Source organism: Quercus lobata, chromosome 3, assembly GCF_001633185.2.
Source record: "Quercus lobata isolate SW786 chromosome 3, ValleyOak3.0 Primary Assembly, whole genome shotgun sequence".
Lineage (NCBI taxonomy): Eukaryota > Viridiplantae > Streptophyta > Magnoliopsida > Fagales > Fagaceae > Quercus > Quercus lobata.
Genome location: NC_044906.1, coordinates 53739738 through 53752815, shown reverse-complemented (window position 1 = coordinate 53752815; position 13078 = coordinate 53739738). Strand labels below are relative to the sequence as shown.

Genomic DNA, 13078 nt, shown 5'->3' with positions numbered 1-13078 from the left:
TGTCCTTAAACGTATCTAATTTACGGCTACCCTTGAGGACATCACTGCGCTCTCTTAAGTTTGCTCGACACTTCAAATGCTAGATCCCCCTCCACTTTTTGGGACAATGGCTTCCAGCTTGGGGGTGTTGAGCTACTTCACTCACTCGTTTAATTGCTTCCTTTTTATTGACAATCCTAGAGAGTGGGCAGCCATTATTGCTACTCAACAACATCCCTCTTTTAAATCTGCCGGTTCAACTGAAAGACACTGACTATATATACCCATTGTATACGTAAATCAATTTTGTTCATGAAACACGCTGCAACTAAGAATGTTCCAACCAGATAACACTTATATTTAACATCAAGCATAGGAAATGTTCTAAATTAAAAGTAGCATCCAGAACCAGAATACATAACAAAATTAAACTGAGATCCAATAAGTCATATAGTACCTGACAACTCAACATAAGAAACGGGTAAATTATGACTAGTGCCACAAATTAGTCAATGCAAAAGACCGACACATTTAGAAATGCATGACTGTTGAGAAGATCCTCAACTTCCAAAGACAGCTTTTACACCTTGATTGTCACACTGCAGAGGCAAAAACCTGATGGCTTTATATCAGAAGTCTTCCACTCAGAGCCCGGGGCTGCATTTGGATCATACAACAGAGTACTGTAACCAGGTTCCTCCTGGAGTGAGAACAACAACAATTTTCCATCCAGTATTCCAAATCGAAACCCAATACTTGAGCTCCCTGTCAATGGAACTGGAACCATCTTCCATGAATTGTCATCTGGATTGAAGATTGCCAGTTTCCGCTGGTTCTTCCACTCCATACAAAAGAGCTTCTTTCCCAGCACAGCATGAGCCGTGACCATGACGCAGCCATTCTTCATTTCACACCAGGTGTGCCTCTCAGTGTTGTACACGTCAACAAACTTAGAATTCCCAATTGTGAAGTTTGATCTTCCACCCATGACATACAGCTTTCCCTCAAGCCCACAGGCAAAGCAACCCCACCTTGGGCGGCGAAGACTTTCTATCAGGGTCCATTTGTCAGTATCTGGGTTGTACACCTCAACACTAGATAGACTGTTGCCATCCATCCCATAACCTCCAACTGCATAAACCATACCTTTAACCTCTGCACAACCAAAGTCATACCGAGCCTCATTCATGTTTGCTAATTTACTCCAGCTGCAGTAACAAAAAAAAAAAAAATGTCACAAAACTAGCCAAAGAGATTTTAAAAATTGAAGTAAAGAAAAGGGGAAATAGAGGGGAGGGGGGCTTCGTTTTTGAAGGTTAGACCAAGTCCCTTGTTGAAACCAAGATCTTTTATGGTGTTTGATATCTTGTGGTTGGGAGAGTAGAAACCCAATTCAATACTTAAACTAAATGGAGAACCCACCAAATCAAACACAAGAAAGCAACAACTTGGTATTGCAACACAATGCTGACTAAAACAAGGCATTCGCGCAGACAAGGGTCAAATCTCCCTCAATATTCCTACCTCAACTGAAGTTGTTTTGATTTGGTTCTGTAACACTTCAGTATGGGTGGAAATGATAGAAAAAAGAAAGATTAGTTCTGTAATATTTTGAAACTGAAGCACATCAACCCGAACGAACTTGAAGTCAATACCCCCAAAATTAGGCTCAAATTTCTCTTGGAACAGGATATTGCACTAAGGATGTCTATGCTTACAGTCTTATCACATTTTTATTTTCTGCTATGGGGCAAGAAACATAGGAACTAATTCATAAATTCATTTTTGGACAGGAAAAGTATTGCATATTCTAGTGAACAATGTATCTTATTAAATGATTTAGTGGTCACAGCACAAATCTCTATATGGAATTCTGCTTTCGAAGAACACCATTGATTGTAATACTACATGTAATCTCAAGGGAAGTTCTAAATATTTTAAGGTAGTAATATTATAAAGGATTTTGTTAGCAACTACCCTATAGGCATAAGTTCAAATGTATTTAATCCTATTAATGATTTCTTTTTTATCCTTTATGAAACAAATAAAGTCAAATTGTATACAACTATTAAAAGTAACACACAACCGCCTTGAATTTGTGCTCATATAGTGCATACAACCAATAAATCATTGTCTACTGTTTTTTTTTTAATCGAGTGAATTACATCTCATAATTGAATATTTAGTATCTCTTACCCTATGGCCTTAGGCCAACCATTAACAATACCCTATTATTACCGTTATTGGTCAAACAGTACAAATCTGTTATTTCTTTTGAACAAAATTACCAAGTTAAGGCTGTTTTAAACTCAAAAACTCCAGAGTTATATAAAAAACCATTTAGAAAAAGAAAATAAAAAATTACCATCCAGCAAAATGCTGCAAAATATTTACAAGCCTGAAATATAAATTAATAAAATTTCAATTAAATATGACAACTGATCTGAATCTATTGCCATAACCAGTTGAGATATATCAATCAAGTATAAAGCAACATAGTTCCAAGCGTTTAAAAAACCTATAACAGAAAATAAACCTGTTGAGGCAAGAATCATATTGGTAAACATCTGCGGAGGCAGAGCCCGTCCCATCGACTACAGAATAGCCAGCCATGACAAGAAGCTTTCCATCAAGAACCACCACCCCAAATCCAGCTTTCAGTGGACCAGGCATCTGTGGAAGAAGGCAGTGTTTCTGGCCCAAACAATCCAGAACCTCCCAGTGGCTTTCCTTCTCTTCAGCATCGAGAGTTAAGACATAGAGCCATTCCTCTAGCACCCCAGCTAATTTCCGCACAGATATGAATTCTTTGCTTTGGATAAACGACCTCCACCTTTTGCACACACCACCCATAGCTGGGAAATTGGAACGAGGAACAAGTGCAAGGCAATGCTTTGCCACATCATCAGGCAGCCCAGGTAGAACAGGGCTGTCAAGATCATCAACAACCTGAGAACATAAACGAGGATTGCTTTTCCCACAAGTGGGTATATTTTGCTGGACTGGATTGGTGAAACACATATTCGGTTTCGTCACTCTCTTCTTTCCACTCACAAATCCCACCATTGGCTGAATTGAGCAGTTATATAAATCTTGAAATATATAGCTGATTCTTGTCTCATCAACTATATCACCCAGAAAATGTATCAATATATTTAAATGACAGACTTTAAACTAGAGAAATTCATGGTATCCTTCCCCAATAGGAATTCTGCAAGACCAAGGCATAAAAGATGTTGCAGAACGAATCACTTGAGCTGTAAATGCTGAGGATTTTCTGTGTTTCGTCCAGTCTGATTCAAATGCCATGCCAAAAGTTTTTCCCTTAGAATAGTTTCTTCTTGTTCTTCTATGCAATGAATTATTAAAGCCTCCAAAGTTGTTTCTTCCTCCGCACATTGCCCAAATATCTACATAGCATACAACAAATTTATCACTGCCTACTTTTCAAAACAGGAATGCAAAAGTACAGACGTTTATACATAAAATCATTGACTTAAACATGATGGGAATCTCATACCAGTCAAGGCCATAAAAATCAGCAAGTTTTAACCCCCTGTAACTTCCATTTGATTGAAGTACGGGACAACCTGATCATATAAGAAGAAGAAAAGTCAATTCAAATTAGTATCGCTGAAAATTGAGTTAAAGACCCCACGAAGAAAAAAACATTGACATTAACAGCTAAGCCTATGGCTGAAATTCTAACATGGACTCAACAAATGCATAAACTTTTTTCAGTAGTCATGATAACTATCTTTTTTCTCTTCTTTGATAAGTTTTATGGAAAAAGAGAATTACTTCACTTTCAGGATGATGAACACAAAGTATCTTTAAAAAAATTACCAAGAATCAAACAGAAAAGCTAAGAGAATTATAAAACTCAAAAAGTCACGACTACCGTTTTCAAAGAACGGGGCCTACAAGGGCCTATTAGCCTGGTCATAAACACCATAATTGCAAACAAACGGTTGAAATTAAAAATTAAAATAAAAAAAGCATTTTCTCCAACTTCCTGTGTTCATATCTATACATCACGTTTCATCACCGCATAAAAAATAAATAAAGGGCACTACTTTATTGGAAGTGGTAGACAAATGAAATTGACCCAATAAACAATCCAAAAAAGGCCTTATTATATATTCCTCTTTAAACTTCAAAACGCGTAAATTCAAAGGCCACTCGCCGACCCACCTACCAATACAACAACAATATAACAATAGAAGAGCCTAGAAATATAAAGATCAAAGATTTATACAATTTTTTTTTTTCTAAATCATTATTCAGCATAGATGTTAAAACCAAGGTGCAGAACTAAATATTCACAAACAAGTAAAACTCAAGCTATAGGGATTAGTAGATCGTTAACTGGCCCCGTAGCTATGTGTTTGTTTTTCCAATTGAAAATCATGAATAGATCAGATCTAATATCCTCACCTCGAAATTTACAAACAAGAGAGAGAGTTTAATAACCAGATCTGAAGTCAATTGCTTAAAGAATGACAAAGTGAAAACTTTAGGAAGTAAAAGCTATTAGAACAAGTTTAGTGTATCAAGTAAAGGTGGAGGTAGTAAGTAGAAACAAATAAAGCGAGAGATAGGAGCTCAACAGTTGAAACACAAAGAAAGAGAGAGAGAGAGAGTGCAGAAAATAGAGAAAACCTTCATGTATTTATATACTCATAAGAGCTAAAACACTAATGAAAGAGCTATTGTACCATATTTGACATTGAAAGCTAGACACAACCACAAAAAAATTTCAAAAAAAGTTCAAATTTTCGATTTAATGTCATGAAAAAATCTATATTTACCGAGACCCCAGTTGACAAAATACCATTTTGCAGAACAAAAAAAAAACCAACGTAAAAAATCACAACCTCAAAAATAAAATCTAGGCATAAGCGAGAAACAAGCAAAACAAATTATAGATTTCTAAAAATGTCATAGTATAAGCACTAACATAGGAATCAGAGGAGCAAATGTTGGTGGATCTGAAATCAAAAGTCATGAACCAGTACAATGAAAAGAAACAAAGATTAGAGACAAAAGTAATACCTGAAAAACGAGGATGTTATCAAATTCCAAATCCAAAGAGATTGTTACAGAGCTGGGAAAAAAAGAAAGAACAATATATATGTGTGTGTATCAGTGTATGAAATATAAAGGTGAGGCAATTGTGAATGCAGAGTGGGTGGTTTTATAGGAATATCAAGGAGAGCCAAAACAAGAGGGAAAGATAAAATTGACAGAACCCGACCACGTCACAGAAATAGAAATATATGTATGAGAGATATTTGCCTAACTGGTAATAAGGAAAAAGACCAGCACAGCATTATCTTTGTGTATTATTCCCGACATAAAGGAATAGTTTTTTTACTACACAATTTATCTATAAATATTACATTCTGTTTTGTTTTTCTTTTCTAATTATTTTGAGTGTGTCAAAAGTTAGACTGATGGGATAAGGTGAAAATTGCTTACTCAGACAGAAGTGTTCTCTATGACTCTATCCATGTACACGTTTTTGAGCCGCTGGGTTTTAGGTCTAGTTTTGGGATTATGACTAAATCCGTGATCACCTTTTGGGATTATGATTCCGTGCGTCCAATCTGGTAGATATGTTTAGAAATATTTTTATAAATTTTTTTTTTTTTAAATTTTATAACTTTTTATAATTCCTATAAAAATAGTAATATTTTTTTTTTAAATATTGTATTAACAAATACAATATTTAGCTTAAGATATAGATAAAATATGGTAGAATTATGTAAAGTTATTATCCATCATTCATAATTAATTATTGGACAAGTTAAAACTATAACAGATTATAGTAGATTTATATACGGTAATTATTCAACATTCACGGTCAATCATTTTTTAGAAGTTAAAATTAGAAAAATAATAATAATAATAATAATAATAATAAATAATAAATAAATAGTTATGCTGAATTGGTACATGCGTATGTGGGGTACTTGGTTCCCTACTCGACTTTTGGGTTGAAAGTTTTGGGTGTGGTAAATTTAGACACAAGGTGCTCTGTAAAATGAAATTCTTGTTGTCAAATTGAGAAAACAAGACGTGGCCGATCAATCAGATAATCACTTCCTCAAAGTCATTTTCTTCCTTTATTTAGGGCAAAAAAACAGTTACGTTGACTTGAAGATAAATTTTTACCAAAATTCTCATTATTTTATTTAGAGAGATGTTACGTTTACAATATTTTTACAACAAATCACAGGTGGTTAGTTGTTATTGATTCAAATTTGAAACTAACAATAAGATTACTTTTTTACCCTAACAATAACAACCAGTAACAACTTGCCACTTACTGATTGTAAAAATGTTATAGACATATCATTTCTCTTTTATTTAAATAATACTACAGACATAAACCATTTTATAAATTATTAATATGATAAATTTTATGATTTGGTGCATTCTTCCTCTCACAATCACGTGGATTCATTGTAAATTTAATTTGTGTGGATCTACTTTGAATGTAAGAAGAGGAAATACTAGCATACCATATCATCGTGCTCCAAAAGCTTCTAATAATTACTTTCAAATCATATGACGGTAACAACTGCTAAGAAAAGGAATCTAAATAAGTATAAATTAAAAAATTTTAAATATTACATTTAGCTATATAAAATATCATCTTAATCCCATCAAAGAATAAAATAAAATACAAACAATATTGAGATACATGCCTGTCAATGTTTTGATAATTTATCTCTTTTATGCTCGTACAATTATTATGATCATGCGTGCGCATCTCTGATAATATTTATTTGTCTAAATTTTATTTTATATTTTTTAAAATTTAGATTATTTGTTACTTGGACTCTAATTTTGTCAATTTTGTATCGTTTATTTATTTATAAATACAATAGAATTTTAATTTATGATGTCTACTCCATAATGATTGTTTTTTGTTATCAAGTCAAGACATCAATTAGTTTATGGTATAGGTAGAGTTTAAACTCCAAATATGTTATTTGATAACAAGAGACTTTACTAGTTAAATTAACTATAATTCACGACTTTTTAATTTGTAATTATTGTCAGCTTAACATTTCCTTTCGCTCACATTAGAAATGCAATTGTTAATTCTTTTAAAAAGAAATATTGTAACTATCAAATTAAATATGGTCTCTCTTAGGGATGGCAATTTTTCCCCGCCCCGCTTGACCCACACCCCTCCCCGCTTCACCCCGTGCGGGTTTTCTCCACCCCGCAAAAGTGGTGGGGCGGGGATGGGGCGAGATTTTAGACCCGCACCACGGGGCAGGACGGGGATAGGTTTACACTTTTTAGACCCACCCCGCCCTGCCCCACCCCGCATTAATAAGGGTTAAATTGTAATTTTATCGTACCCTAAAACCCTACTATTTAAACAAAAATATCATCAGCTTATTTTATTCTACCTAACGTGGCTCTACCTCTTTTTTCTCTTTAGCAAAGTTGGAAATAAGGTACTAATTTTAACTTTTTTTTTGTTTTTATTATAAACAAATTTATATACTATTGAATTGTTGATTTCATTCATAATTCATACGGTATTTCTCAACTTACTTTTCATCATGAAAATAATATAATTTTTTTTAATGAGGTACGGGTCTGTGGCTCTAAATATGTGTCTGTATCATTGTTTTTGTAATTTTGTGTGGGCATTTGGCTGCTTAACAACACTGCTTCTTTATGCTTGTTAAAATACATATCTATTTTACAAGCTGGGTTTTTGTTTTTTAATTTTTGGAGAACAAGATGATGAGGGTCAAGGATATGTTTCCCTATTGGTTTGATTGCCAATATGATGGCATCAATCATGTGATAGGCTACTAGCTCTAGCTGTTCATTCTCGTTCTCCACGCAAAAAAATATTTACAATTTAATTTTGTTTTATGTATTTTTATTAAAAAAATATAAGGTACAGGTTTTTTTTTTTTTTTTTTGAAAGGGGTACAGATTTGAGACTTTGTCCCATTCTCTATGAAATAGTCACAAAATGGGAGGAATTAACTAATGCATACTACTGACTACTTAGTATAAAGGAAATTTGTTTTAGTGTTTTTTAGGCCAATGAAATATGAATACCCATTTGTGTATGTGCTGCAGGTGCTATGATTTTTAATTTAATTGTTTAACGACATTGCTTAATATATTTTAATTGTTTAACAACATTGCCAAGGAGATTTGTTTTAATTTTTTTTTTTTTCGTTCCCATTATTTTATATTATCTTTGTTGGAGAAATATAGTTTGTCCATTACTAAGTTGCTAAATTAACATCAGGAAAAAAATGACTTCACATGAAAACATTGGTAGCTCCAATCCATCTGGCAGCAATCAATTTCCTTTGATAGTAGATGAAGATAATGCAACCCCATCATCATCTCTGTTGAATATGCCAAACGATGTCCAAGCAGTCTAGCCTAGCAATGAAATAATACAAGAAGAGGGGAAGTACAAATCAATTATTTGGAATCATTTTAAAAGAAAGAGAGTTGATGAGAAAGACAAGGCTGAGTGCAATTATTGTAAGAAATTGCTAGTAAAGGGATCCAATTATGGCACTAAACATTTGCATGGCCACGTGAAAATATGTCCAAGGAGAAAGTTTCAAGACATTAGGGATATGAATCAAAAAATTTTGGCTAGGGATCAAAATAAAGTGGATTCAATGGCGGGTGTGAGTGCTTATAATTTGATCAAAATGTATCAAGAAATGAACTTGCTCGTATAATCATCTTGCATGAGTATCCCCTCGCTATAGTTGACCACATTGGTTTTAGAAAATATTCAACTTCTCTTCAACCATTGTTCAGGATGGTTTCTAGGAACACAATCAAGAAGGACATTTTGGGCATCTATGAGAAAGAAAGGGAGAAATCAAAGCATGAAATTGATAAGAATCAGGGTAGAATTTCTATTACCACTGATATGTGGACTTCACAAAACAAAAGGCGAGGGTTTATGGTTGTAACAGCACACTTCATTGATGGTTTATGGAGATTACAAAGCCGAGTTGTGAGGTACTTTTTTTTAAAATATATATTCATTTTTATGTTTCAATTAAATTCTTTTCAAATGTTTTATGAACTTATATCATTGTTGGTTCTAATTATTTAAATTTCTCATTTAAGGTTTATTTATATGCCATCTCCACATTCGAAAGAAGTGTTTTCTAGTGTCCTTCTAGATACTTTGTTGGAGTGGAATATTGATAGGAAGTTATCTACTGTGACTATGGACAATTGCAGTACCAATGATGCAGTTATAAAAATTATCTTAGATAAGTTTCAACGTGGTGCACTTATTATGTGTGGATCAATGTTGCATATGCGTTGTGCAGCACATGTTCTTAATTTGATTGTTCAAGATGGTTTGGATGTAATTGGATCATGCATTGAAAAGGTTCGAGAAAGTGTGGGATTTTGGACTGCATCAACAAAGAGAAGGCAGAAGTTTGAAGAGACAGTCAACAAGCACATGTTGAATGTACCAAAGAACTAGCCCTTGATTGTAAGACTCGTTGGAACTCTACCTATCTCATGCTTTCTATTGCTATAAAGTATCAAAATGTCTTTTATTGATTGAACATAGGTGAGTCATCTTATAAGTGCATTCCAACGGAGGAAGAATGGGAGATGGCAAGTAATATATGTGAGAGATTGGCAGTGTTTCACAAGGTTACAGTACTATTTTTAGGTACCTCATACCCTACAGCCAATCTTTTCTTTCCTAAGGTGTGTGAAATAAAAATAACTTTGAATTCTTGGTTTACAAGCGCAAATGATGTGATTGGGAGTATGGCATTTAAGATGTTGGAAAAATTTGATTGTTATTGGAATGTGATTCATGGCGTTATGGCTGTGGCAACCATTTTAGACCCAAGATATAAGATTGAATTGTTAGAATATTATTTTCCAATAATTTATGGTGATGAAGCTGATAATGAAATTCAAAGAATTAGAGATATTTGTTATGAAATGATTCGTGACTACAGTTCTAGGAGAATGGGTAGGGAAGGTACTCGTGGCCCTTGTGTGGGAGAGGATCTGCAAGTTGATGACTCCCTTATAGATTTTGAAAGATATCTTAATCAGGAAAAAAGGGGTGGGAATATTAAATTGGAGTTGGACCATTATCTTGAGGATGATTTAATGCCAAGAACTATGGATTTTGATATTTTGGCATGGTGGAAATCTAATGGGCCAAAGTATCCTACTTTGTAACGTATTGCAAGGGATATCCTTACCATTCCAGTGTCAACTGTTGCCTCAGAGTCATCATTTAGCACAAGTGGTGGATTGTTAAGTCCACATTGCAGGAAACTTCATCAAAAGACTGTAGAGGCATTAATGTGTGCTCAAAATTGGTTATGGGCTGAAATTAATGGTAATTAAATTTACTAGTTTAATTATGCAATGATTTATGTTGTTGCATTCTTTATTATATTTTTCAATTGTTTGATTGAATTTATTTTATCTTTTTTTTAGGTTCTTCATCTACCATAGATGGAATTGAAGATAAATTCCAAAATATCCTGGATGATTATGATGATGATGAAGAAAGTGGTGTCACAATGATGGAAGAAAGTGGAAATTCTTTTTGAAGAACTAGGCAATTTTTATTTTGTTATGTATTAGGAGTTTGGATTATTTTATTGTGTCACACTATGAGATTTTTGTTGTGATATTGTCTTGTTAAACATTTAGATAATATAATTTAGTTTTTGCTAAAAATTAGTTTGATTTGATAGGATAAATTTATTTATAATTTCAAGTATATTTTTATTATTGAAACATGTCATTTTATTTGAAAAAATGGTAATAGTTGTAGGGAAAATTAACAAGAAATAAAGTTTTACGGTGTAAGGCGAGGCTTCGCGGGATTCACGGGGCCTTATGGGGTGGGGATGGGGCAAGAAATTTTCCTCGTCATGCAGGGCGGGGCAGGGGATGGGGCAAGAAAAATCCATGCGAGGCGGAGGTGAAGATCTCATCCTTTGGCCCCGTCCCGCCCCATCGCCATCTCGCCATCTCTCTCTCTCTCTCTCTCTCTCTCTCTCTCTCTCTCTCTCTCTCTCTCTCTCTCTCTCTCTCTCTCTCTCTCTCTCTCTCTCTCTCTCTCTCTCTCTCTCTCGTGTTGCTCCATCACCTTCTTTGTGGCATTGGTTACAAGCAAACCCCCACTTTATCCCTTGGGAACATTGTCGCCATGCATGGTGCCCAATCACCTAGTCAAGACATCTAGGTGATCACCCATCTGATCGTTCGAGGTGGTGGCCAGAAGGAAGTACACAATGGCAACAATTGTCAAATATTTCAGGATCAAGAATACAGCACAACGTCCATGAGTGTGTGATACAATTTGTGCTCCGAGGGTGATGTTATGCTAGGTTATTTGGACTTTTGGGAGAAATAAGGGGTGATCATATGTCAAGTGGGTTCGAGTTTGTTGTTAATCCATCAATCGACTTTATCACATTAGCTTTGAAAGCCTCTATAATTAGCTATCGATTATGGGTATGTGGGTTGTCGACCAATCCACCAAGGGAGATTTGGTAGTTGGATCATTCCCGCTAGTTATCTTGTCGATCGCAGCGTTATGGTGATCTAGTGGCAAAGATCATGTTAATGGTGGCAACGAAAATCGGTATATATAAATGCACACATTTGGTATGAAAATTTTATTTATTTTTTATTTTTTTTATTTTACGAGTGAAAATTCTTTATTAACAAAGAAGAGCCAAAAATACAACTAGCTGCCTGCTTCATCCCACACAAAAACGACAAAACACGGGGGACAGCAACCAATTAGAATGTACTGAAAATTTAAAGACAATTTACATCAAATTATGGTTCAATAACATAAAAAATTGAGATCCAATTAGAATCTATTTGAATTTTTTATTGAATCTTCACTTTAACATATTATACACTATTTGTGAAAAGTTTTCATGACAAGGATGTTAATAAAAACTTTTATACTAGTTCTTATTGAATTTAATTTCTTCAATGTAATTTTAATTGCATGTAATAATTTTTTTTTTTTTTAAAAGGTAAACTATGTTTTTGGTTCCTATCAGATACATCATATTTTAATTTGATTATTAACCTTTCAATTATGCTAATTTGGTTTTTAACCTTTCAGTACTGTGTCAATTTAGTTTTTGACGTTATATTTTAGATGAAATTTGATAACATGTCTAATAACAAAAATAAAAAATTAGCTTTCGTTGATATAACAATTAACTAGAATTTTATTTTGATCGTTTATTATGTTATCCATTTTCATTCAAAATATAACAATAGAAACTAAATTGACATAACACTGAAAGGTTAGAAAAATAGATTGGCAGAATTGAAAAGTTAGGAGTCAAATTAAAATATAATGTAAGAGATAAAGATTAAATATATAATTTATCCAAAAAGAAATTTAAAAACCATCTATTCAATGAATCAATTTATACTACATTAATTACAACTTAAAAAAAATCAAAATCAAAATTTAAAATGATAAAAAATTTATCCGAGTGGTAGCCAAATTTACCGTAACCCTTAAAACAGAGCCTTTAACATATAGCTTTGATCAAGTGGGATGATTCATCAAATGTTTCTATCCTCTATGGATAAAGACACAACGTTCAACTTCACCATCACTCGCATTATCCATACCGTCAAATACATAAAAAAGCAGATTTTCATAGCGAACCATGCATTTTCTGACACTAGGGACTTGCTGAACCAAAAACCGAGAATCTCAATGCCTGGCACCAATAATAGTGCTTGTCAATTGTCATGTACAAGATAAAATCCGGTTTTAGCAATAGCCCACAGAAATTCAAAAGTCTAAGAGAAACCCATATTAATCATTTCATGGAAATCAACAAGAGAAATATCAATTATACTTTTCACTTTCACGTCTGATTTTGATTTTGATTTTGATTTTGACAAGTGATTCCGTGGCACTTTTATGGTAATCACACGCCACAAAGAAATATTTGTGGCTTGATTAATTAAACAATAAAGTTCAATGTGAACCACCGGTTGTTTTAGCTAGTGGAAGCCACACTTTTACTAAATTGTCCTA

At 33.7% G+C, this 13078-nt stretch overlaps 1 protein-coding gene and 1 non-coding gene across 3 annotated transcripts; one reads left to right on the top strand and one right to left on the bottom strand.

The window, feature by feature from the left end:
- Positions 1-314: 314 nt before the first annotated feature.
- LOC115982238 (F-box/kelch-repeat protein At1g67480) lies at positions 315-5276 on the bottom strand. 2 transcript variants are annotated; one of them, XM_031104778.1, is made up of 4 exons: positions 5035-5276; positions 3500-3569; positions 2516-3389; positions 315-1187 (listed from the first exon to the last, which is right to left on the bottom strand). In XM_031104778.1, the coding sequence occupies exons 3-4, from the start codon at positions 3043-3045 to the stop codon at positions 560-562; spliced, it is 1158 nt and encodes a 385-aa protein (XP_030960638.1). In that variant the 5' UTR covers positions 3046-3389; positions 3500-3569; positions 5035-5276; the 3' UTR covers positions 315-559. The 2 variants fall into 2 exon arrangements, with proteins under 2 accessions (XP_030960638.1, XP_030960639.1); XM_031104779.1 differs by lacking the exon at positions 5035-5276 and adding an exon at positions 4417-4630.
- A 2471-nt stretch (positions 5277-7747) lies between these two features.
- Positions 7748-7843, top strand: LOC115983018. The gene has a single exon (XR_004089834.1). It is a non-coding gene; the product is annotated as a small nucleolar RNA Z102/R77 (small nucleolar RNA).
- Positions 7844-13078: the final 5235 nt, after the last annotated feature.

Bases quoted from the DNA above. Each gene is read 5' to 3' on its own strand.
- LOC115982238 (XM_031104778.1), bottom strand. From the start codon at position 3,045: ATGGTGGGATTTGTGAGTGGAAAGAAGAGAGTGACGAAACCGAATATG. The intron at 1,188-2,515 runs GTTTATTTTCTG...TTGTTACTGCAG, and splicing joins TATGATTCTTGCCTCAACAG to CTGGAGTAAATTAGCAAACA.